This window comes from Coregonus clupeaformis, chromosome 35 (genome assembly GCF_020615455.1).
Source record: "Coregonus clupeaformis isolate EN_2021a chromosome 35, ASM2061545v1, whole genome shotgun sequence".
Taxonomy (NCBI): domain Eukaryota; kingdom Metazoa; phylum Chordata; class Actinopteri; order Salmoniformes; family Salmonidae; genus Coregonus; species Coregonus clupeaformis.
The window spans coordinates 6,073,531-6,100,838 of record NC_059226.1 but is presented as its reverse complement, the minus strand read 5'-3'; the positions used below and the strand labels follow the sequence as shown (position 1 = coordinate 6,100,838).

The 27,308-nt window shown below is 44.9% G+C and overlaps 1 protein-coding gene across 3 annotated transcripts in view; it reads left to right on the top strand.

Moving 5' to 3' along the window:
* Positions 1-27,308, top strand: part of LOC121551973 (cell surface glycoprotein MUC18) — a 74,212-nt gene that overhangs the window by 43,484 nt on the left and 3,420 nt on the right. For 2 of the 3 annotated variants that reach the window (XM_041864653.2, XM_041864654.2), the window contains exons 2-15: positions 9,173-9,297; positions 10,749-10,983; positions 11,247-11,317; positions 11,426-11,513; positions 11,681-11,860; positions 18,378-18,505; positions 20,386-20,530; positions 20,922-21,037; positions 21,173-21,314; positions 21,536-21,666; positions 21,839-21,980; positions 24,875-24,910; positions 26,555-26,684; positions 26,935-27,052. In XM_041864653.2, coding sequence (XP_041720587.1) covers positions 9,173-9,297; positions 10,749-10,983; positions 11,247-11,317; positions 11,426-11,513; positions 11,681-11,860; positions 18,378-18,505; positions 20,386-20,530; positions 20,922-21,037; positions 21,173-21,314; positions 21,536-21,666; positions 21,839-21,980; positions 24,875-24,910; positions 26,555-26,684; positions 26,935-27,052 — 1,787 coding nt within the window. The remainder of the gene's footprint in view (positions 1-9,172; positions 9,298-10,748; positions 10,984-11,246; positions 11,318-11,425; positions 11,514-11,680; positions 11,861-18,377; positions 18,506-20,385; positions 20,531-20,921; positions 21,038-21,172; positions 21,315-21,535; positions 21,667-21,838; positions 21,981-24,874; positions 24,911-26,554; positions 26,685-26,934; positions 27,053-27,308) is intronic. The other variant, XM_041864655.2, reaches the window with a different exon arrangement.

Below are 27,308 nucleotides of genomic sequence, written 5' to 3'. Positions count from 1 at the left end.
CCAGGGATAGCCAAGGACGAGAGGAAACTCGAACAGGCGATCAGATGAAAGTTCATCACTTCCTTGTGTTGGGAAACTGAAAGTCGTAAGGGGGTAGTGGCACGAGTGACAAGTCCAGATCCCAAAGGACTTCTATCCAACGTAGTAACCCTTATGGGGTCACTTAGAGGTTCAGAAGGAACGCCATTCTCCTTCGCCCAGATCCCATCCATGAAGTTACCTGCGGCTCCAGAGTCTACCAAGGCTTGAAGAGAAACCCTCGTGGTCGTCCCAGGAAAGGGTAACAGGAATGAGCAGGCGGGAGTTGGATGGATGGGAGGAGGTTATGTTTCCCGTTACAGTCCTCCCAGGCCTGCACGGGAGAGTGCGTTTCCCTGGAGCCCGGGACACGTGGAGCGGAAATGGCCCGGTTTGCCGCAATATAGACAGCATCGCTCCCTCATCCGGCGGTCTCTCTCAGCCTGGGAGATGCGTCCAACCTGCATGGGTTCTGGGTGGAGCCAGCGAGGATAAAGGTGGAGACTCGGAGTTGGAACCGATAGGAACTAGGGTGAGCGGTCTATGGTTTTGTTCTCTCTCTCAGACGCTGGTCTATGCGTGAAGCCAACTTGATAAGGGACTCGAGGTTGTCCGGTGGTTCCCGAGTGGCCAGTTCATCTTGGATGGTGTCAGAAAGACCCTTCAAAAAACACACTGTGAGCGCCTCGTCGTTCCAGCCACTTGCTGCTGCCACAGTGCGGAACTGGATGGCATAGTCCGTCACGCTGCGCCGACCTTGGCGGAGAGTCAGGAGCTGTTTGGCTGAGTCAGGGCCGTTGGTAGGACCTTGAAACACTCGCTTGAATTCTTCAGCAAAGGTAGAGTAGCTGGCACAGCAGGGACTTTGGGCATCCCACACAGCAGTAGCCCAGGCTAGAGCCTTTTCCGACAGCAGGGTGATGATATATGCTATCTTGGACCGGTCGGTGGGAAACGACGATGGTTGCAGCTCAAAGGAGAGAGAACATTGGGTGAAAAACCCCTTACAAACACTTGGGTCCCCTGAGAACCGTTGGGGAGGCGGCAGACGAGGTTCCGCCAGGGGATTAACTGCCAGGGGCCCTTGAATCGGATGAACTGGAGCAGAAGCGGTTGCCGGGGAAAGTCGATCCGAAATCTGCTTTATGGACGTCAGCATCTCTGACAGAAGTTGAGAATGTCTAGCCATTAAGGCCTCTTGCTGAACCAGAGCAGCTTCGTGGCGTTGGACAGTCCCCTCATGGTGGGACAGCATGGAAAAAAAATCCTGGGTACTGGCTGCCTCTGGGTTCATAATAATGGCTCAGTGTTTCTGTCACGACCCGGTGCGAGAACCAGTCACTAATAATTGTCAGAACCCAGAAGATGAGGCAGACACAGCAGTACTAGAGATGGTGGTTTAATAAAGAACAAAATCTTCAGGCAAAGAAACTAAATCCACAATGTCCAAAAAATAAAGCCAAGAGGCACAAAGAGGAAAACCTCCAAAAAACAAAGAAACTCCACAAAGTGGTAAAAACAGCAGGGAAAAACAAACCTCAAAAGACTACTCAAACAGAACACAAAACTAAACCAGAGAACCTCTGGAAAAATCCCACCAGAGAAATATCAATATAACACAAGGCTTGGGCTGGGGCTGGGTGCTAACTTACAAACACTGAGCAAGGAACTGAGGAACACACAGGGTTTAAATACTAACAAGGGAATGACCTACAGGTGCAAACAATAATTAGATCAAGAAAAAACAAAAGGTACAAAAAGGTGCAATGGGGACATCTAGTGACCAAAACATGAACAGTCATGGCCAAAACCTGACAAATACTGAATTCTCCTGTCGAGCTTGACCTACTATTTCAGTCCAAATCAAGCCATTCAAAGCCCACACAGGCCCTGTCTCCCAAAACATAGTTTGGTTTGGGGCTGTGTACCTCTAAAACTGGCAATCTTAATTTAAACACGGAAACAACTCACCTACTCACTGCGAGTCCATAATCCGCAAGACCAGGCTTATCCCAAGCCCCATTAAAGAATCCCTGTAAAATAAAAGATTAGAATTCAGACTAGCCCAGGCTCTCATTAGCTGACAGCCAGGAGTTTGAGAATGGGGGGTTTGGGGGTACTAATCGCCCCCACCCCCTCATTAAAGCTATAGTGCACCTGTGATCAATCTGCTATTCTCTTTGAGGTCATTAAGCCCTCATGGCGGGGGGTTCATAAAACTGCAGAAATGCTGCTGGTTGATCCTCATTTCGGGTGTGCCCCTGCCCGGGTGACAGCGTCCTGACGTCTGATCGATAGGATAAAAGGACGGGTGTATGCAGATTGGCCTTTGTTGTGTGACTGGTAGAAGCTGGCTGAGAGTTCTGCCAGCACAAGAGGGATTGGTTGGTTGATGTAGCAGCACACACACAGACCGACAGCGGTCCACATCCAGGGGATGGGAATGTTGGAGACGTGCCAGAAAGGCTGGAGTCAGATTATTGGCGAGGTCGTACTGGAAACCATAGCGCTCTTTATATCTGGTCCATTTGATGCTTTTCAGTGTATTTCATGCTGAAAATACATAGAATACTTTATCCACAAAGTAATGATAAAGCCACCGAAGGCCAGTGGGTTTGATTCCTCAGCTCCTCCACTCTTTACTCTCTCCTCTAGGATCTCTCTGAGAGTATCTATTACATTGGTAACCACAGGCCTGTGCACAGAGACAAGGAGCTCTTTTGTCAGGTTCCTGTGAGGCTGCTGTCATGAGAGCTGACGTGAAGCAGGGATTCTATTTATAGGGTTGTAATAACATCACATGCCAATGTCTGATATACGTTGTATATTTGCCATGGGACACCTGACCTTTCTGCTTTAATGTCAGTCAAGATTGTCTGTCACTCCTTGTGATTTTAATTCTAGATAGAATATGAATCACCTTAATCATCTTAGGGTTGTCTACCTGGAAACCCATGTGAATGTCACTCTTGACTTCCGTACATTTTTCAGCACCTTTTTGGATCATATGACCTGAGGCTAGATTTATGATCTCTGGAGAGACTATGAAAATACATAGAATTGAGAGAAGCCAAAAGGACCAAGAAAACCAAGCTGGAAAATAAAGTTCATTCAGATTCAAGATTTGAAGGTCCAGTGCAGTCAAAAACTTGATTTTCCTGTGTTTTATATATATTTCCACACTATGAGGTTGGAATAATACTGTGAAATTATGATTTGATATTGTCTATAGGGTGCAAAATTGCTGCGACCATGGCTGGCAAGTGAGCTGCATCATCACATACGCCTAAAATAACTGCGGTTGGGTTCGTACAAGTTATTGCGGTAGCAGGTGGGATTCGGACAGAAAGCCAGCGGTTGTGGTATGAAAAGGAGCGGGATGAATAAATCAGTCGTGCAGACCTCTACTTGATTGCAAGAAGCTAACCACTTAGCTAGATAACTAGCTACTAAGTTAGTAAACCAAATGCACAACTGCAGAGCATTTAGATATCTAGCTGGCAAACATTTAGTTGTGAGTTCCGTACTGTAATATCACCTGGTGTGCTGCACGACAGTGAGTGACTCAGAAGTCTCTAGTCTCTCGTCATTGTGTGCTTGTAAACAAACAACATGTGACTGACAAAATTATTGCTTGAGAAATTGCTCTTTGCTCTTTACTAAGAAGCTATTTTTTGTTTCTTTTTGACCATTTTAATTGAAAACAATCACAGTAAGGTACTTAATTGTTACTCAGAACGGCTGCATTGGACCTTTAAAGATGTATCAAAGATGTCAACCAATTTACACTTAAACAACCTTTAAATAATTTACTCAGACATCCATATTATGGACATCAATGACCTTCATTTATAGGCAACCGTTGATAGTTAACCAACATGCATGTCGGACCACAGAAACACTGGGGGTCTGATATTGATGAGGCCTGGATGCAGGAACACCCAGCGTTGACAGTTGAGCATGTTAGATAGAAGTGTAATTAAAACATTATTTTACTCCTACAAGGAGGAGGGCTTGTGTACACATTGAGGTCAATGTTTACATTGAAGGTGTGAATGAGAGTGTATGTTTGTGGTGTGTGACTGAGGAGGATGTTTGGTATGTTTGACTGAGCGTGTATGTTTGTGGTGTGTTGGAGTGTGTACTCGCTGGGCTCCGGCATGGGGCATGCGATGTGCTCGGCTACCTGTGGAGGGTGATCCTGTGTATCAAGTCCATGTGCACACATGGCGGCCTGGCCGCTTTGAGGGATTTACATGTTTGATGTGGACCATTCATTTCTTCCTCCAGTCCTTTCTCTGGGAAGTAGTTGACGTTAACCCCCCTTTGCTGCCATTTGAATGAATGCCACATCCCTGGCCCTGGCCCAGGCCCACCCTCCTGGGGAGATTTGTGCCAGAGTGTAGTTCACAAAGCCAGGGGAGACCAGTAGGTCAAGGGGGTCTCATTTCTCCAATCTATGGGTATGTGTGTGTGTGTGTGTGTGTGTGTGTGTGTGTGTGTGTGTGTGTGTGTGTGTGTGTGTGTGTGTGTGTGTGTGTGTGTGTGTGTGTGTGTGTGTGTGTGTGTGTGTGTGTGTGTGCGCACTGAGAAATCAGAGCTGAGGCTCAGGGTCGCTTTGATCTCAGGTGGGTGCTCTGTGGACTTCCACAGATGTTTCAGAGGGACCAGAGGGTGTTGTTTAAAGTTCTGAGAGGGCCATCACTGCCTAACTGTCACCCCGGGTTACACGCCAGCCCCACAGACTAACCCCTTTGACCCTTTGACTCCCTGAGGTGGAACCACCAGGGCTGCCATTTTCAAACCACACCACCTAGAATGGTGTTTGAAGAAAAACAGAAGGAATCACCATTGCCTGGATAGGTTTTGGTGACTCTAAAGATGTGAAGGTTAGATCAGTGTGTTGTAATTAAGAGGATCACACGTCAATAGGACTCAATAGAAAACTACAGACATCATAGTAACCGTCTGGGAATGAGAAAGCCTCAGCACAACAGCTCCTCTTTGGAAAGTGTGTCCCTGATCTATCTCCCTGGCAGGTAGCTTAGTGGTTAAGAGCGTAGTGCCAGTAACCGAAAGGTTGCTGGTTCTAATCCCCGAGCCGACTAGGTGAAAAATCTGTCGATGTGCCCTTGAGCAAGGCACTTAACCCTAATTGCTCCTGTAAGTCGCTCTGGATAAGAGCGTCTGCTAAATGACGTAAATGTAAAATGTATATGGGGAGTTGGTGCAGGCAATGCCCCTAAGCAGAAGAAGGCTCAGAGAGTCAGGGGCAGGGAAAACCATCATGGGGTCCCAGGCACATAAACGTTATACCTCCACTTACATTAGTCGCCCCTTATTACCAAGATTTCACATAATATGGCACTGGTTATCTGCCAACATACATGTGGCACTATTTCATGCCTGGCTAGACATGGAGGGATTAGGCTATATCTTCCATTTAAATAGCTTTAATTTCTATTGTCACAGGTGATTGTGTGTGTTGTCATCAACGGTTGGCAGAGGCAGGGTGGGTCTGTTACCGTGGATAAGGAGGATGACGAGGAACAGCTGGAGCTTTAACGGAGCTCAGATGGGCCTGCAACTCAAGCTGATCCGCTTTGTCAGTGAGGGAGATGAAGGGAGGTGCACAGAAGCTAATGTTGGGACTACCGTGATTAGCTTCTAATGCTATTGTCTGCGAATTAGGTGCATAATGACCGACTGTATGCAAGACCCCCCTCAAACAATCCAGGCGGCACTTCCCATTGTCTCAGTGCTATTGTCTGCGATGCCTCTGACTGTTAACAATGCAGGTTGGACTCAATGGGCAATGTTCCCTAAGAACGGGACAAATTGTAATTCTCCTTGGTACACCCCCTTCCATTGCCTCTGTGACAGCCCAGCAGTTTCGGGCCTCATTGCCTCATTACGGGCCCTGTCAACACGTCCAAATATCCAGTGGCGGTTTCCATCCAGCAGACTGTGGTAACCAGGGACAACACTCTGACTGAGTAGTTGTGATGGGCCACGTCCACAGGTGAGGTATGCTGCTGTTGTATCTGTAAGTCTACACAGATAAGGCAGCCCATGTTGGCTTTGGAGTCAAATCCCCCGATTAGTAGATATTCTGTCCGCATGCTAATCGGATTAGCCCAAAAAGTACGAGGCCCAAAGAGACACAATCTTTTACGGAAACTCCACCCCCTCTTCTCCACTCCAGTTCCCTCATGAGCTAAACCACCACAGCTCAGGAGATAAACAGCAAACAACCTTAGTGGTACGTGACAAACTCCCTCTAACCTCTTGAATTTGAGGTGGAAAAACATATTCTGGAGAGAGGCAGAGAGAGTAAGGTCTTACCAGGTGTGAGAACAATGACGTGTGCGTCTTAAGGGCTGACTGAACACAGCCTGGGGCCTCATGGCTCGGAGCGAGGGAAAGAGAGAGAGAGAGAGACCAGATGAGAGACTGAGAGAATGGACACAAATAAGCCCCAATAAGCAGGGCCACAATGAGCAGGCTGGTTGCTTGGCGCTGTGGACAGGATAAAGGAGGGGAAGTCAGGGAAAAGCAGGCAGGCAAGCAGGCTGACAGTTGGGGTGGGAAAGCTCAATAGGACCAGCGGGATGTGACTGTGAGTTTAATAAGGGCTCTGTATGTCTGTGTGTGCGTGCATACGTGCGTGCGTGTGTGTGCGTGCATGCATTTGTGTGTGATTTATAATGACAGATCTGAATATACAAGTTTGAAAATACTTCCAGAAAGTGCAAATGGTAATGGCTTGTGGGCGTGGACACACACACACACACACACACACACACACACACACACACACACACACACACACACACAGACTTAGACACATACACCCCCGCAACACCCCCCCTGCCCACACACACACACACACATACAGTACACACACACACACAGACAGACTTAGACACATACACCCCCGCAACACCCCCCCCGCCCACACACACACACATACAGTACACACACACACACACACACCACTCAAACAATGAATGAGGCCGATTCCAATTCCATTACCTCTCACTCACCCAGGACCTCCCTAGCCCCCCCTAGCTGTGGCTTCTTTGACATTGGCATTCCTACTCTAATGTGGTGAGAAAACAAAAAGAGAATTACTTGACACATTGGAAAGAATTAACAAAAAAACTGAGCAAACTATAATGCTATTTGGCCCTAAACAGAGAGTACACAGTGGCAGAATACCTGAACATTGTGACTGACCCAAACTTAAGGAAAGCTCTGACTATGTACAGACTCAGTGAGCATAGCCTTGCTATTGAGAGGCCGCCGTAGGCAGACCTGGCTCTCAAGAGAAGACAGGCTATGTGCACACTGCCCACAAAATGAGGTGGAAACTGAGCTGCACTTCCTAAACTCCTGCCAAATGTATCACCATATTAGAGACACATATTATTATCCCTTTTGTACTTTAACTATTTGCTCATCGTTAAAACACTGTATATAGCCATAATATGACATTTTAAATGTCTCTATTCCTTTAGAACTTTTGTGAGTGTAATGTTTACTGTTCATTTTTTGTTTATTTCACATTTGTTTATTATCTATTTCACTTGCTTTGGCAATGTAAACATATGTTTCCCATGCCAATAAAGCACTTTGAATTGAATTGAAAAGCAGATGACTCTCTGTACTAATTTCAACCCCTAAACCTCAATGTCTGCTCTCCCCTTCCCCTCCACCCAGTCAGGGCTCCTTCTGCCAACATGGAGGAAACCCATTAATATATCCTCGGCTCCCTACCAGCACCAGCCCCCGCCTCCCACATGCTTCCGATTAAGAAGGAAGCCTCTCTCAAGTCTCTCTACTTCTCTCCATGCTGGTGAAGATGGAGGCTAGAGAGAGAGAGAGAGAGAGGGGTTGGGGTGAGATAGGGGTAGACAGCGAGGGGGGGGTTGAGCTGGAGTGAGACAAAAAGAAGAAGGGTGGGTGTAGATAGGAGGGGGGTCATTGTGGCCCCAGTGGACTAGGATCAGGCTAGATAGATGGAAGGGTGGGACGAGGGGAGAAGAACAGACTGTCTTTGAGCCAGAAAGAGGGGGATGTGCGGGGTAGAGAGGGAGAAGAGAACAATATTTATACGTGTGTTGGAGATTGGAGATTGGAGAGCAAGTATCTCTCCACCATGAATGGGAGGCTTAATTTGGGCATGTCTCCTTCTGTCTGGCTCAGACAGGGTATTACTATAGATAGAGATCTGGGTGGAAGCTACCTACTGGAGTACACAAGAACAATGTGGTAAACAAAAACAACACGTACTGTAAGACTGTCTCAGAGACTGTCTGTGTGGCTCAGCTCCAATGTAGTGGGAAGAGGCTTGAGAACAACATTGCCAGCGAATCTTGGGAAAGTGACCTTCAAACCAGACATGAGTGTGAAACATAATTATAATCCAATTCAATTACTATTGCGTATTTGATTGTTACCTAAAATTACAAAACCCTGCAATAGCAACCTATATAACTTTCAATTGTTTGGTTATAGGTAGCTGTGTGACCCTAAAGTCTAGACATATCTTCCAAGAATAGTGCTAGATTCCACATCCTATAAAAACAGTTGTTTTTATAATGCTGTTATACATCAAACAGGCTCTGTCTTGTGTCTGGTGGTTCTCATGACGATGCTGAGGGGACAGTTTTAGGCTAGTTTGTTGGCTCAGTCACGGATTAATAGGGAACACTGCAGTAATTCTTCAGTCTGTGTGTAAAACAAGCCTTTTCTCTGTGCTGGCGGCTGGCGGGTGACACGCTGAAGAGCTGGACACTGCCCAGTGCTCCTGGAGGGACCAGGGTGGGCCCTGCTTCACACATTCCACACATTGTAACATCTCTCCCCTCTGCCAGCCAGCCACAGTGTCTAGTTCTCATACCGTTAGAGCGGTCAAAACACTGGTCCCACTGATCCATAGAAGATCCATCAGTTTGCAGTAGAGTGAACATGCTGGCTCTCACACTGTGCCTGTATGTCATTATAACACTGGCACAATAGGGGTTAATGAATTAAAGATTGTCTTTTGAAAACATGAAAATGCAAAGCCTATTTTTGGCCTGCCAGGCATGTTGTTGTGGTCCTTGGTGTGACAACACATTGATGATGGTGTTGTGTTTGTTCTTTGCAGCCTGGGCCAAGGTGGACATGACCATGGAGGAGAATGTGGAGGTGTACCTGGGCGACTTAGCAGACATACCCTGCCAGTACGTCTTCAGTGAGCAGCCCAGAGCAGTCATGATCCAGTGGTTTGTGGTGAGCACTTCTGGACCATTTTCTGCACCCCCTCCTGACTCACCCAGCCACACACTGTCTCTTTCTCTCTCTCTCATACACACATCAGAGTATGTGAGTGGAGCTGGAGCGGAGCGTGCCCAATTTGACTGGCGCGCAGAGCAAGATTCCCAAAGGCCTTCTCACCGCTCCAATTTGGTTCCAGTAGCGCTCCAGTAGTGCTCACTTCACCAGCTCAGGGCATGCCCGGCCCAGCATGCATTTGTAGTCTACTTATGTGCTGCTATAGCCCCTTGCTTTAGCTACTGTCATGGAGTTCGCTAAATATTTTCATAAAACTGATAAAACACACAGGTGCAAAATCAAGGTGACTTACAATGATGAGGACCAAGAGCAGGAGAGGGAGTGTGGTGATGTAGTGTTCACAACTAAAGAATCATTGTGGAATCTGAAAAGATACATATCCCGAAAGCATGATGGTGTACCTACTACGAGCGCATGCTAAAAGAAAGGAACGAGGTGGGTAGATAACTAAGTGTGTCATTGTAGCAAAGTATTTATAAACAAATAATCAGATCTCTTAAATGTTTTGTTCATTTTTGTTCTATTATCTAGGCCTGGCCATGTTCAAGCAGCTTTCCGTTTTGATTGGGTTATTTTGCCTAAAAACCTTTAGGCCTACCTATAGAAAAATAAAAAAAACAACTCTGCATATCTGCCTAGCCTGGCAAGAGTGGCCAAAAGGGTGTTTAGCATCCCCAGTGAGGTGAGGAGAGGATATTCTTCGCTGCTGGCCTGCTCTCCAGGCACCATCGCATTCATTCTAAAAATGAATTCAAAGGCACTAATAAGTAATTTTTTGTTTCATTTGTATTTATTCTAAGTAAGTCACAGCCTATATGCCCAATTTATAGACTATAATGATTTAATACAACAAAATGTTTAAATGCTGAGCCCTTTATGTCCCTACTAACCTAGTGTGTTACACTCCCAAATGCTTCACAATGTATTTCTTTGTAGGCTTTAGCCTTGAAATAATATAAATAATATAGCCTAAATAATTCATTTTTGTTCCTTCTTAGGCTCCCTGTCTGGCTCCTGACCTATTTAGAGTGTTTAAGATGACATGTAGCCTATTTGAAATGATGTGCGCTTCTTACATTCACCTTTTCATGTTTATTCAAATACTTTTCATTCAAATCCATATGGTTTGGTTTCAATACTTCAAAACCAAATGGTAGGTTCAGGTTGTCACAAAAATAGATGGGTGTTGGTTAAATTGTGATTTTAATGAATGGAGAAAATTTGGAGCGGCTGTTTTTTTTCCAGTGACCGCAGAGCGGTTTTTAGCAGAGCGGTTGGAAACACCGCTCACATGCTCTGACACACATACACACACCAATTTATTTCTAGGTACACTGTATTTTTCACATTCAACCTAGTTCATCTTCTGGCTCATTCCGTCCCTACAGAGGAATCCTGGTAGCAGTAGCCGGGAGCGGATCTACTACGGTGACAACACGCAGCAGATAGTGGACGACGGTACAGACTTCACGGGCCGTATCACGGTGTCCGACATCGGGGACCAGGAGGGCGTGCTGCTTACCATCCAGGATGTCCAGCTGACTGACGAGAGGGAGTTCTTCTGCCAGGTCAACGGCATGGCCGCAGGCAACGGAGAAGGCAAGACCCACATCAGAGTGTTCGGTAAGACATTGGACTCCAGATCTGTTTGTGCTTGATCCAACTCCTCTCTGTGTTCGTTCCTTGTTATCCAAATGATTGAGGATTTGGGTACAGCACAGTATGGGCACATACTCTGCCCATGACCATGTGTTTCAGTGGTCTTGTGCCAGGTCGCAGTTGTAAATGAGAACTTGTTCTCAACTGGCTTACCTGGTTAAATAAAGGTGAAAAAAATGATAGAATGTGTCTATGCATTGATAATGTTATTTGATATTTTATTCCAGATCCTCCAGAGGCCCCAGTAATTGAAGGTGTCCATGCTGGAATCTCTGTGACCAATGAGCTGCCATCAAGGGTAGGCACTAGGCAGTCCACTTGAGTACATCTCACTTTATCTCTCAGTCCATAAAAGCAACATTGAACATTATAAAACGCTTTAAGACATCTTATTCTCTCTATACAGATTGCATCGTGTGAGGCCAGGAACGGCTTCCCCAGACCCAACATCACCTGGTACCGTGACAGCAGCCCACTGACCCCAACACATGGCCGTGAGTAGCAGGAATACCAATGGACTATTTGAGCAAAACTAGTCAAGCAATTCTCTTGTTTTGTCACTGAAATACATGTTGTCAATACATGAAGAAGTGTTTCCGAATGTCATCTATCTACCAGCCTGTGATAGTAGCTAAATCAGTGTTTTTCTCACCCCTCCCAGAGATCAATGTGGTAACACTAGTGACCCGTGAGTCCAGTGGCTTCTACACGGTCCAGAGTGAGCTGCAGTACAAAGTGGCCAAGGAGGACAAGGACGCCCTGTTCTCTTGTGAGGTCAGCTACTACGTTCCAGGAGGCGTGAGGACGGCGAAGTCCAAGGGCATCAACATCACTGTGCACTGTAAGGACCCAACCAGCTGTCATATACCCCAGACATGCTATCGCTAACCGCACAATTTACAGTGAGGGAAAAAAGTATTTGATCCCCTGCTGATTTTGTACGTTTTCCCACTGACAAAGACATGATCAGTCTATAATTTTAATGGTAGGTTTATTTAAACAGTGAGAGACAGAATAACAACAAAAAAATCCAGAAAAACACAAAATGTTATAAATTGATTTGCATTTTAATGAGGGAAATAAGTATTTGACCCCTCTGCAAAACATGACTTAGTTCTTGGTGGCAAAACCCTTGTTGGCAATCACAGAGGTCAGACGTTTCTTGTAGTTGGCCACCAGGTTTGCACACATCTCAGGAGGGATTTTGTCCCACTCCTCTTTGCAGATCTTCTCCAAGTCATTAAGGTTTCGAGCCTGACGTTTGGCAACTCGAACCTTCAGCTCCCTCCACAGATTTTCTATGGGATTAAGGTCTGGAGACTGGCTAGGCCACTCTAGGACCTTAATGTGCTTCTTCTTGAGCCACTCCTTTGTTGCCTTGGCCGTGTGTTTTGGGTCATTGTCATGCTAGAATACCCATCCACGACCCATTTTCAATGCCCTGGCTGAGGGAAGGAGGTTCTCACCCAAGATTTGACGGTACATGGCCCGTCCATCGTCCCTTTGATGCAGTGAAGTTGTCCTGTCCCCTTAGCAGAAAAACACCCCCAAAGTTTCCACCTCCATGTTTGACGGTGGGGATGGTGTTCTTGGGGTTTTTAGTGCAGTTGTGTTTTTATCGTATGTCTGTAAATAGCCTGTAAATACCCTATTTTTCGTACATATTTCCCTATCAGACTTTTCATCCTTCTACAAGATATACTTTCCTGCAACCCGCCTCACTCAATGTGGAACGGATTCTATTATTGACTTACCTTTATCTAGAATCTAGAATCTCCAGTTGAAACTAGCTAGCCAGCTAACTAGCTACTTGCTATTAGCCACAGCTAGCGGTGTTTCACCCAGAACATTGGATTTTTTTCCGCGGGATTAATTTTAATCACTGGACATTGATCACCGGATATTCGGCCAGTCTGCACAGCGCGTTATCGACCCAGAACATATCAGTTTTTCCGCCGGAATCACTGAATCACTGGACCTTTAACTCCGGATTCATCGCTACCAGCTGGCTACAACAAAACGGACGCTGTGGTCTGGCTAATCATCCTGAGCTAGGCCCATCTCCCGGCTATCTACCTCTCTGTCAACCGGACGGGACCACCTAGTGTTGACACGGAGCCCCGCCGATCCTACACGACTGGTCTGCCGACGAAATCGTCTGATGTGGTTACGACGTTAACCACGAAGATTCCATCCATCTGCTAGCCCTGGCCCGCTAGCACACGCTAGCCGTGGCCTCTTACTCACTAGTGCTTCACCACCGGACCTTATGATAACTCAGCTATACAGCTGATATCTGCTGGACTGTTCCTTTTTACGGTACTACATCCTGTTTATGTTTAGCCTCAGCCCAAACATGGTTAGTTTATTGTTGTTTCGGTTATTTCTAATTGTACTATATCACTGTAGACCCCCCAGCCTAGCTAAACCTGCCTTAGATAGCTCCTTTGCCCCTCCCCCTATACACGCGGAGACCGACTCAATTGATGCCTCCAGCGATGCTATCTCTTTCATTGTTACCCAACGCTTAGGTTTACCTCCACTTTACTCATATCCTTCCATATCCTTGTCTGTACATAATGCCCTGAATCTTTTCTATAACACCCGGAAATCTGCCCCCTTTATTCTATGTACCCAACGCACTAGAAGACCAGTTCTTAAAGCCTTTAGCCGTATCCTTATTCTAGTCCTCCTCTGTTCCTCTGGTGATGTAGAGGCTAACCCAGGCCCTGCAGCCCTCAGTATCACTCCTACTCCCCAGGCGCTATCATTTGATGACTTCTGTAATCGCAAAAGTCTTGGTTTCTTGCACATAAATATCAGAAGTCTACTTCCTAAGTTTGAGTTATTCACTGCGTTAGCACACTCTGCCAACCCTGATGTTCTAGCAGTGTCTGAATCCTGGCTCAGGAAGGCCACCAAAAATTCTGAAATTTCCATCCCCAACTATAACATTTTCCGTCTAGATAGAACTGCCAAAGGGGGGTGGAGTTGCAATCTACTGTAGAGATAGCCTGCAGAGCTCTATCATACTATCCAGGTCTGTGCCCAAACAGTTTGAGCTTCTACTTCTAAAAATCCACCTTTCCAGAAATAAGTCTCTCACTGTTGCCGCTTGCTACAGACCCCCCTCAGCCCCCAGCTGTGCCCTGGACACCATATGTGAATTGATTGCCCCCATTTATCCTCAGAGTTTGTACTGCTTGGTGACCTAAATTGGGATATGCTTAATACCCCAGCCATCCTACAATCCAAGCTAGATGCCCTCAACCTCACGCAAATTATCAACGAACCTACCAGGTACAACCCTAAATCCGTAAACATGGGTACCCTCATAGATATCATCCTGACTAACATACCCTCTAAATACACCTCAGCTGTCTTCAACCAGGATCTCAGCGATCACTGCCTTATTGCCTGCGTCCGTAACGGGTCCGCGGTCAAACGACCACCCCTCATCACTGTCAAACGCTCCCTAAAACACTTTAGCGAGGAGGCCTTCCTAATTGACCTGGCCCAGGTATCCTGGATGGATATAGATCTCATTCCGTCAGTAGAGGATGCCTGGTTGTTCCTTAAAAGTAATTTCCTCTCAATCTTAAATAAACATGCCCCATTCAAAAATACAGAACTAAGAACCGATATAGCCCCTGGTTCTCCTCAGACTTGACTGCCCTTGACCAGCACAAAAACATCCTGTGGCGTACAGCATTAGCATCAAATAGCCCCCGCGATATGCAACTTTTCAGGGAAGTTAGGAACCAATATACACAAGCAGTCAGGAAAGCAAAGGCTAACTTTTTTCAAACAGAAATTTGCATCCTGTAGCACTAACTCCAAAAAGTTTTGGGACACTGTAAAGTCCATGGAGAATAAGAGCACTTCCTCCCAGCTGCCCACTGCACTGAGGCTAGGAAACACTATCACCACCGATAAATCTACAATAATCGAGAATTTCAACAAGCATTTTGCTACAGCTGGCCATGCTTTCCATCTGGCTACCACTAACCCGGCCACCAACTCTGCACCCTCTGCTGCAACTTGCCCATTCCCCCCGCTTCTCCTTCACACAAATTCAGACAGCTGATGTTTTGAAAGCGCTGCAAAATCTGGACCCCTACAAATCAGCTGGGCTAGACAATCTGGACCCTTTCTTTCTAAAACTAGCCGCCGAAATTGTCGCAACCCCTATTACTAGTCTGTTCAACCTCTCTTTCATAACGTCTGAGATCCCCAGAGATTGGAAAGCTGCCGCGGTCATCCCCCTCTTCAAAGGGGGTGACACTCTAGATCCAAACTGCTACAGACCTATATCCATCCTGCCCTGCCTTTCAAAGTATTCGAAAGCCAAGTTAACAAACAGATCATCGACCATTTCAAATACCACCGTACCTTCTCCGCTATGCAATCCGGTTTCCGAGCTGGTCACGGGTGCACTTCAGCCACGCTCAAGGTCCTAAACGATATTATAACCACGATTGATAATAGACAGTACTGTGCAGCCGTCTTCATCGACCTGGCCAAGGCTTTCGACTCTGTCAACCACCGCATTCTTATTGGCAGACTAAATAGCCTTGGTTTCTCAAATGACTGCCTCGCCTGGTTCACCAACTACTTCTCAGATAGAGTTCAGTGTGTCAAATCGGAGGGCCTGTTGTCTGGACCTATGGCAGTCTCTATGGGGGTGCCACAGGGTTCAATTCTTGGGCCGACACTTTTCTCCGTGTATATCAATGATGTCGCTCTTGCTGCTGGTGACTCTCAGATCCACCTCTATGCAGACGACACCATTTTGTATACATCTGGCCCTTCATTGGACACTGTGTTAACAAACCTCCAAACGAGCTTCAATGCCATACAACAATCCTTCAGTAGCCTTCAACTGCTCTTAAACACTAGTAAAACTAAATGCATGCTTTTCAATCGAACGCTGCTGGCACCCGCCCACCCGACTAGAATCACCACTCTCGACGGGTCTGACCTAGAGTATGTGGACAACTACAAATACCTAGGTGTCTGGTTAGACTGTAAACTCAACTTCCAGACTCACATAAAGAATCTCCAATCCAAAGTTAAATCTAGAATCGGCTTCCTATTTCGCAACAAAGCCTCCTTCACTCATGCTGCCAAACATGCCCTCGTAAAACTGACTATCCTACCGATCCTTGACTTCGGCGATGTCATTTACAAAATAGCCTCCAACACTCTACTCAGCAAATTGGATGTAGTCTATCACAGTGCCATCTGTTTTGTCTCCAAAGCCCCATACACTACCCACCACTGTGACCTGTACGCTCTTGTTGGCTGGTCCTCACTACATGTTCGTCGTCAAACCCACTGGCTCCAGGCCATCTATAAATCACTGCTAGGCAAATCCCCGCCTTATCTTAGCTCATTGGTCACCATAGCAGCACCCACCCGTAGTCTGCGCTCCAGCAGGTATATCTCACTGGTCATTCCCAAAGCCAACACCTCCTTTGGCCGCCATTCCTTCCAGTTCTCTGCTGCCAATGACTGGAACAAATTGCAAAAATCTCTGAAGCTGGAGACTCTTATCTCCCTCAATAACTTTAAGCATCAGTTGTCAGAGCACCTTACCGATCACTGCACCTGTACACAGCCCATCTGAAATTAGCCCACCCAACTACCTCATCCCTATATTGTTATTTATTTTGCTCTTTTGCACCCCAGTATCTCTATTTGCACATAATCTCTTGCACATCTAGCATTCCAGTGTTAATACTATTGTAATTATTCTGCACTATAGCCTATTTATTGCCTTACCTCCATAACTTGCTACATTTGCACACACTGTATATATATTTTCTGTTGTATTTCTGACTTTATGTTTTTTACCCCATATGTAACTCTGTGTTGTTTTTATTGCACTACTTTGCTTTATCTTGGCCAGGTCGCAGTTGTAAATGAGAACCTGTTCTCAACTGGCTTACCTGGTTAAATAAAGGTGAAATATTTTTTTTTTTTTTTTTAATAGGCAGCATTCCTCCTCCTCCAAACACGGCGAGTTGAGTTGATGCCAAAGAGCTCCATTTTGGTCTCATCTGACCACAACACTTTCACCCAGTTCTCCTCTGAATCATTCAGATGTTCATTGGCTAACTTCAGACGGGCCTGTATATGTGCTTTCTTGAGCAGGGGGACCTTGCAGGCGCTGCAGGATTTCAGTCCTTCACGGCGTAGTGTGTTACCAATTGTTTTCTTGGTGACTATGGTCCCAGCTGCCTTGAGATCATTGACAAAATCCTCCCGTGTAGTTCTGGGCTGATTCCTCACCATTCTCATGATCATTGCAACTCCACGAGGTGAGATCTTGCATGGAGCCCCAGGCCGAGGGAGATTTACAGTTATTTTGTGTTTCTTCCATTTGCGAATAATCGCACCAACTGTTGTCACCTTCTCACCAAGCTGCTTGGCGATGGTCTTGTAGCCCATTCCAGCCTTGTGTAGATCTACAATCTTGTCCCTGACATCCTTAGAGAGCTCTTTGGTCTTGGCCATGGTGGAGAGTTTGGAATCTGATTGATTGATTGCTTCTGTGGACAGGTGTCTTTTATACAGGTAACAAACTGAGATTAGGAGCACTCCCTTTAAGAGTGTGCTCCTAATCTCAGCTCGTTACCTGTATAAAAGACACCTGGGAGCCAGAAATCTTTCTGATTGAGAGGGGGTCAAACACTTATTTCCCTCATTAAAATACAAATCAATTTATAACATTTTTTACATGTGTTTTTCTGGATTTTTTTGTTGTTATTCTGTCTCTCACTGTTCAAATAAACCTACCATTAAAATAATAGACTGATCATTTTGTCAGTGGGCAAACGTACAAAATCAGCTGGGGATCAAATACTTTTTTCCCTCACTGTATGTTGACTCAGCATGCTAATAATTTGAGCATTATTGAGTTCAATTGAATGTAATGCTAACTAGAGTTAATACTACCTCGTTGTGCTAAAGGTGCTCTCCGGTTGTTTTTATGACTATCCCTATCAACTAGTAGGGTGGTCACTGGTGTTTCTCTCTAAAACACTCAAGTTAAAGCCTATGAAATTATATCAGCCTATCTAAAACAAGTCAACAGCTTCTGGGTTGTCAAAGTAGTAAACCAACTAATCTAATCCAAACCCACCATCTTTGACGCTCTTTCAATTTTAGCCCACAATGTTTTCTCAATGTATCTAGTGTTGTTTGAACCAATTTAGCATACCATGACAGCGATGACAAAACACAAACTCTGCTGTTGTCAGTGCTGAGTAAATGACTGGCATGTAAAGCGGCTTAGCCTGGTGACTTCACCAGGCGTTGAATAGCCCCGTTGATGTATGTTTTTTGTCCCGCAGTCCCCACAACCATCATCGAGCTGTGGAAGGAATCTCCCCAGGGCCTGGTCAAAGAGGGGGACACTGTGGAGCTTCGTTGCCAAGGCGATGGCAACCCCCCGCCGCCCTTCACTTTCAACCGAGAACAAGTAAGAATGGCCCCCTTTTCTGCGTCTGCCTATTGAGTCCAGATAACCATAAAACGGGGGAGAAAAACGTGACACGCAGCAGACATCTGGAGAATGTTTTTGATATTCAGACTCAGGCCTCGGAGTAGAAGTGTAGGCCTTGTGAACGGGACCGCATCATGTTTGACCCTGTGGCTCTGGGAGAGATCTTTGGACCCCGGCAGGCAAGGTCTGTGACTGACTGGAGATCAAAATCCTCAGGATGGGATAGTTCTCATTCCCATGTCTCACACACAATACCTACAGTATGTTCAACTGACCACAATAACACATTTGGGGTTTCCCCTGTTGGGTCTTAAGACTGGGATGTGGATAGAGGCATGGTTTGGTCATTCAGAGCAGGGGTTCCCTAACCTAACATAGCAGGCGTAAAAGAAACGTCTGAGTAGGACACCCCACATTCTGTTGGGGGAGGTTATCTTCTGCACTGTTCAACCAATCCAGTAAATGTGGAGGAGGAGTTAAGTTGGAGTGTCACCTTGTTAACGTCCAAAAGCGGAAGTCGCGTTACAGAAAAGTCTAAATGGGATCCTTGGAACATCCCAACTCTGACGTCACCCCATAGAGCCCCACAGTGGAGGTGTCATAATACCCATAAAACCTAGCGGTCAAACAGGGAAATGGTTCCAATCGTTTTTCCACCATTCATTTTTCCCATAGGATATTGTGTCAATTTAAAACTTGCACAAGACAGTTCAAAGAATTGTCAGTTTGATGAAATGTTGCCAATTTATTAATTACTAAATTTAGCTAACATTAGATAGTTAATTCAGATATTCTTACCTTTGCCTCGATTTGGCAGTCTCGTCCAGATCATCATGGCATTTGTAGTTCTTTAGGATAGCCACATAAAAATCGTCTGTCCTCAGTTGCAACACTCATTACCGAGTTCCAAACTGCCTCTGGAAGCAACGTCAGCACAATAACTTTTTGTCGGGAGCTTTATGAAATTAGTTTCCATGGCCGAGCAGCCGCACACAAGCCTAAGGAGTGGTGTAAAGCTTGCCATGGACTCTGGAGCAGTGGAAACACGTTCTCTGGAGTGATGAATCACGCTTCACCATCTGGCAGTCCGACGGACGAATCTGGGTTTGGCGGATGCCTGTTCCAACATCTAGTGGAAAGCCTTCCTAGAAGAGTGGAGGCTGTCCGCAAAGGGGGGACCAACTCCATATTAATGCCCATGATTTTGGAATGAGATGTTCGATGAGCAGGTGTCCACATACTTTTGGTCATGTAGTGTAGATTAACAACAACATATCACAGTCATAGAAAGTAAAACGTTTCTGTAACCGTTACTGAAAATGTTGTTGCTGTTCGGGCCGGCTACTTGCACATTTATTTATGTATTTTAAAATACTAAATACATGTATTTTAATTCAATACATTTCAAAGTATTTTGTAGTTTTTAATACATTGATCTTTATGGTATTTTGTAATTGTATTTTGTAAATTTTGCCCATCGCTGGGTGTGGCAATGGGCATGGTCGGTCGTCTGCACTGCTGAATTCTGTCCGGGTCCTGGGCAAGAACATTTTAGGTCCTCATCTTGGCAGCAATGCACAAGAAATGTCATCCTGCGACCCACCTGGACCCCTGCTGTGACCCACAAGTGGGTCCCGACCCACAGTTTTGGAACCACTGATTAAGAGGGTCACAGGAACATTTTAAACGTTTTAAATAGCTCACGTTAACCAGACTAGTTTAGCTGTTGTTTGGGTGTGACTTAAAGGGATAATTCAACCCAAAATCTATGTTTGCCAAAGATTGCCATTCCCTAAAAGTAGCCAAAATGTAGATCCATTAATATGACAGTGTAAACCTGATGTTGCCCCTCTCAGGAGCAGGAGACGGTGCTAGAGGCCAGCGATGACACTTTGGTGCTGAGGGAGGTGATCCGTGGGAACAGCGGGGTCTACCAGTGCCGTTCTCTGGACCTGGACACCTACGAGGAGGTCACGGGAGACATGCAGCTCACTATCCACTGTAAGTTAGCTAACACACACATACACACACACTGAAACATGTGCACGCACACGTACACATGTCTTTTTTAATGCTCTGTTGGTTTGGACTGGAAGTGGTTGAATTAGTTGCTTGATTGAGTTTCACGCAATCAATTATTTTTACTCATGGCCCTTTGATTACCGAGATAGACAGCTCTGCAGTTGTGTGCCACTCGCTCACTGTCACTGCATCACTTCACTACTCATTAAGATAATTTAATTGAAGTCAACATTGTCACCGTCGATAAACATGATTTGCAGTGATGTAATTCAAATTGAGAAGGCATTTGATTGGAATAAGGTTGCATGGACCACACACCAGCATGGTACTTAGCAATGTCTTGTCCTCACATCATGTCTACTCTCTCCAGATCTGGACCCAGCTGTTGTGGTGCCCAAAGACTCAGAGATCTTGTTAAAAGGAGAGAGTCTGACTGCTACTTGCAACGCTCTGTCTTCCCTGGAAACCGCCACTGTCTGGTTCAAGGTACAGTATACCCCGTAATAAGCACTAACTTAGTGCTTTAAATGCAACACGGTTATAAGAGTGACATAAGAGATGACCATTACTCTACCTCTTATATGTCTTATGTTTGTCTGTATATTTTTTGTCTTTGTGTAGAATGGGCAGCAGGTTGGCACAGGCCACATGCTGTTCCTGCAGGATGCCACCTATGACACGGCAGGAGAGTATGTGTGTGAGGTGACTGTTCCTTCCCTGCCTGGACTGCACACCTCTGGCTCAGTCCACATCATCGTCCAGGGTGAGTCACCACACCACCACATGTACTCTCTGTAACATACAATCCATTTCTGGGGAACATTTTTGCATTAGCTCAGCACTTTCACTACTTGGTGATTAGTTGTATGTGGGGTGTTCTACCAGAAACAATGGATTGAGTTTATCAGATCAGATGTTTTCATACCTCAAAAACTGTCTTTTACTGGAGTCTGTAATGTATATGTGTTTGTAACCCGTCTCCAGGTGCTCCCCAGATGAAGGATGCTGACAGGGAGGTTGAAATGGATGAGGGAGCTGGGAAGTGGGTGAACCTGAGCTGTGAGGCACATGCACACCCCCTTCCCACCATCTCTTGGACCGTGACTGGCAGCCAGGTAACACAGGGCTTGGCAGCGCTCTGGGCAGTTTACATATGTGGGCATATTTACATTGCATGAATTAAATAAATAAAAAATTGCTATGTAATTTTCTTGGGTATGTCTGTTGCGATGCACATTGGTGTGACTGATGACATGACTTTAGTGTGTGTGTGCTGTGTGTTAACAGAGCTGGCGCGAGGTGCTGACCAGAGCCACGGAGCACAGCACTATCAGCGTGGTGTCTGTCAAAGTGACCTCTGACATCACAGCCTTCTGTAACTCCACCAACGATATTGGCACAGAGACAAAGTCCTTCAGCATCAGAGCCAGTAAGCCACCCTACCATATACACTACATAGGAATATACAGTATGGGCATTAGTGATGCGACTCATAACCCGCAGTCCTCGCAGTTATATATGCGGGGCGGGTGGGTTTAGGGTCATGAAACTTTGTGTGAATGAAGGGTGGGTGGGTGGCAGGCAGGTTGAATAAAGAGAAAACAATGCATAGAAAATCCATAAATGTATAATTATTGTGCAATTCATATCTATAGGCTACATTGAGGTTTTTCTTTCATAATTTTTTATCTAGTGCGTAGCCTAAGCTTTAGGGCCTAACTGTAGTGTGCCAAGTACAGGCCAATTGCCAAATGCTTTTGGGAACTTGGGCAAAAAAAGTTAACGTTGATCCACTGAGGCAAAAAGGACAATGTTGACAATAAGAGAAAAGCTGCGAAAAGGAGAGTTGAAAATCAATAGAAGAGAGGGCCAGAACAGTAGTCTAATGTTTGGCAAAGATTTGGTGAGTGGTAAAAGAGGATGATAGCAGTGTTATGTGTGATAATTGTGAGGCACTATATAAATTCGACAGTCATAAAACGGGGACTTCAAAATGGCACGTCAAAGGAACTGTACTGTTTAGATGGGTTAAATGGAATATTGGACACTGACTGTAGGTCTATAACCTGTCACATAGCCTAATAAAATATGAACTCCTGCAGAATTAAGCATTTCTTGCAGTAAAATTATACACCAAATGCTAATTATGACTCTGGAACAGGAGTGGAGCAATATGATTTATTTATTTCAGCATCTTGAAAGAACAAATTCACATTTAGGGACTGTCTGTAAAGGTGCTGTCTTTATCAGCATCATAAAAGCTGATAGTATTTCAACCACATAAAATATGCATCCAAGCCGAACTGAAATCTTATCAAAAACATGTTGGGTCGTTTTAACAGCTTTTAAAGAGTAACTTTCATTAAGAAAACTTTTTTAAATTTGAAACCAGATGTTTTAGGCTTAGTTATATTGAAACACATAAATGATGGTCTTAATTTAGACAGTTCTTTGCAAAGTGATACACTACATATACAAAAATATGGGACACCCCTTCAATTTAGTGGATTCGTCTATTTCAGCCACATCCATTTCTGACAGGTGTATAAAATCGAGCATACAGCCATGCAATCTCCATAGACAAACATCGGCAGTAGAATGGCCTTACTGAAGAGCTCAGTGACTTTCAACGTGGCACTGTCATAGGATGCCACCTTTCCAACAAGTCAGTTCGTCAAATTTCTGCCCTGCTAGAGCTGCTCCGGTCAACTGTATGTGCTGTTATTGTGAAGTGGAAACATCTAGGAGCAACAACGGCTCAGCCGCGAAGTGATAAGCCACACTTTGCTTTATCTTGGCCAGGTCGCAGTTGTAAATGAGAACTTGTTCTCAACTGGTTTACCTGGTTAAATAAAGGTGAAATAAATAAATAAACAAGCTCACAGAACGGGACCACTGAAGTGCGTGGCGCGTAAAAGTCGTCTGTCCTCGGTTGCAACACTCACTACCGAGTTTCAAACTTTCCATGGCCGATGATTTTGGAATGAGATGTTCAGGTGTCCACATGCTTTTTTTGGTCATGTAGTGTATATGTGCTTTTACAAAGAAAAAAAACATGTAGGCTATGAGGATTCTATGTTTATATTCATAGCTACATCCATCATACGTAACAAGAAATAGATGACAATGGTGGTAATGTCAACTCGCTGTCTTTTTTCTCAACCGCTATGACTGATTGGTGGCGCAGTCCGCTAAGACAGTTGGCTCATAGTTCAATGGTTGTAAGTTCTAATCCTTAATTTACAATATTTGTCCCATGCCCACACACTTCTAATTCTGAAAAGTGAAAGCGTACCTGTGAAAGGGGTCGCCCTGGTAGTAGTTGTAGGTTTTCATACAGTACCCAAAACCAATCTGTGAGTTAATTTGACCATTGGAAAAATAGCTATTGCGTGAAAACTGCAATGCGGATTGAATTGAGCCCCTAATCTTAATTTTCAAGGTGATGATTGCACTTTTCTTCCCAACACCGCAATAAATATGAGTCCACATTTCAAATATTTGTTTTGCCCCACATGGGGGATTCGAACTTACACCGCAAGTGGCAATAGATGTCAGGAACTCGGCACCTTACCACTGTGAGCTAACTGTCCAGAGCCGTATTTGCTCGCGATGCACATTATTTTATTATCAAAGCGTTCCAGTGGACTTCTGGTAAGTATGGTTTAGTGAGAAAGTGTTGGGATCAAGTACAACTATGTTTACCCACTCCCAAAATGAATATTTATGAGCAATTCCCCCCACCCACAACTTCTCACCTGAATGCATTTTTAGTTTATTTTAAAGGGTTGTGCAAAGGCTGAAATTGGGGTGCGAGTTACCCTTTAATTTCCTTAAAACTGGTCAAACTGGTGTAATTTGGAAATGCATGGAAAGTCTTTCCTGTTGTTTTTGTTGTTTTTTTTGCATTTTCTCCCCGGTCCCTAAACCTCTTTACTGCATGAGAGAAAACAACTTTACCGATGTCAACTAGATTGAAACATTTATTCTATCGATTTATGACATCATTCTGGTGAGCAAGGGTTTATTTAGTGTTCTAGGGCAGTAATGACAGAAGAGAATCTGCATGTATCTAATTATAGACAAGTTGACTAACGAATAGCCTACCAAAATGCAGGTTAGGGTCGGGTGCGGGCCTCAGATTTTCACTTTATCACATACAGTCTGGCGGTTGCGGATGGTTTATTAGCAATTGCGGGTTGGTGCGGGTGAACAAACAGCTCACCCGCGCATCACTAATGGGCATATATTTAGAATATATGGGGAAATATATTTGGTGATGGGAAGCTCTTACATTTTAATTGTTGTTTTGCTTGTCCACAGTTCCCATGGTCACTTCAACCGCGCCCTACTCACCCGGTAAGACAGCGATCTTGCTATTATTGTATTCTTGCTGATCTCTGTTGCTCTTTTTTAAAGGAGAACGGGAGCACCGTCCTTGCGTATTTTATCACTTTTATTTAGACAGTTGGAAGATAGAGGGAGTGCAGAGTATAGAGAGGAAACAGCACTAATGTGTGGGGTGGGAGTCTATGTGGGCAATATGTGTTTGAGGGGCTTCAGCACTACCACTGAACCATGCTCCCACACTGTTTCTGTTCTTCTTGACCTTTGGATCACTCTTACCTAGTAGAGAATAACTTTTAGATTTTTTTATTTGCTTTCTCTCAACTTTTGTTTGATTCTCTCTGAATACACACCAACCCAGACAATTAAGGATTAGACAACGAGGCAACTAAATATTTCATGATTTTCATATCGGCAAAGTGTTCGCTGGAACGAGCGGGAGGATTGGCTCTGCTCATTGCCTGTGGGTACATTTAAAATTCTGTGTGAAAGAGAAAAATCTAACAGGAAAGAAAGAGCCAACACTTATAGTGGTCGAGTGCCAAAAACACGCATATTTACTTATTATTGGGGAAGTTAATGCGCTGTCTCACTGTTTTATTGAGCTGTTGCAATAGAAATTCTCATAAACCCATACCCAGACAATTGTTTCCCTTTTAACAAGGGCTTACTACATGGTTAAATATAGGAGTTAATTGCTCTGGTAGGTAGTAGCACACTCTAATTTCCTCCTGGGAGGATTGCACTGAAATGTTGATGGCTCTGTCACAGGGGCAGGCCAGGGCTATTTCCCATCTCTCTCTGCCCAGTGTCTGGAGCACTCACTCACAAAGCATGAGAGCTGAAGCTGGGAAGTTAATGTGTACATTCAAACCCACTCTTACATTAAAAACCACACCAGCCTGTAGGGAACATACAGTAATTTGTACAATGTTCCGAACACAACAAATGAACCACATCTATTGTGCCATTCTGTCAGAGAACCAGGAAATTGACATTTTATTTGTTTCCCATCTGCTTCTTATGACTTGGCCATAATTCATGACCAATAAATAGCTCCATACTCTACAACTGTTCTACAACCTGGATCCCAGGACTCCCTGGAAAACAGTGGCAAGTGTTACTGAGTGGACTATACTGGCTAGTGGCTACTTTCCTCCACATCTTTCTATGTTTTGTCCTGCTATTACATCTATTTTTGTTGGTACTGCAAGAAGAGGATGGTCCACCCATCCCTGGCCACTATGCTTCTGATTTAGCTTCTGCTTGCTCTTTGGGGTCATGGCCGGGTTATTTACAGTAACCACTTTGTGACTACTGCTGATGTAAAAAGTTGTCACAACTGCTTTGACAACTACTGATGTAGACAAATCAGAAAACGTTATTGTACGAGTCATTTTGGCCTTCTTATGTGTTGGGTATATGTTGTCTGTCTAGGGATGTTTTCACTTGTTATTTACACTAAGGGCACTCTCACATGGGGTCATGGGTCACTGGTCACGTGTATAGGCAGCACAGGTGACCAGGAAGTGTTTACACTTATCATGTCTGGATGATTCTCCATGATCATTCTCCATTCTCCCAGTCACTGGATCGGTGAACGGGTATAAGCATTAACCTGAGCTTGCCCTCCCCTCTCTCTATCTGTCTATATAGCTGAGGGCAATGGTGTGATCATTGTGGTCATCATCCTCTGTATCCTTCTGCTGGCCATCCTGGGGAGTGTGCTCTACTTCCTCCACAAGAAGGGCAAGATCCCCTGTGGCCGCTCTGGCAAGCAGGAGATGTGAGTATTGCACTTTAACAACTGGTCTAGGGCCAGGTTTTGTGTCTAGTTCTATAAGGTGGGTGCTACACATTGGTAGTGTATTAGGGTAAATTACAAAGCAAACCACCATGAGCACTTGAAAAAGTGTTAGGTAAATGTATTCTATATGTTCATCCATAAATGAGTCTTTCTGCCTCTAAGAATGTGATACTTTCCTCACTGGAGAGGACTTTTGAGAGTAAACTGAGTTTGTGCTCTCCATCTCCAGCACCAAGGAGAACCCCAACAAAGATGACATTGTGGTGGAGATGAAGACTAACACCAAGACCGAGGATGCCGGACTTCTGAAGGGCGTCAACGGTGACAAGAATGGCACCAGTGACCAGGTAACTATGGAATACGAAAGCTATTCGCTAAACAGAAGTAGCCTAATGGTTAGGGGTGTAACGATTCGTTTTAACAACGATTCGATTTGTATCACGATTCGTGGTTGTCGATACGATTCAAGGACGATATTGGTTCATTTAGAACGATACGATCCGAAACGATTCAGTGACTTGAAATCGATTCAGTAACCTTTTAGCCAAAAATTCAACCAGTGTGACTGAAATAAATACCTGGATACTGGACAGTGCAGGTGAA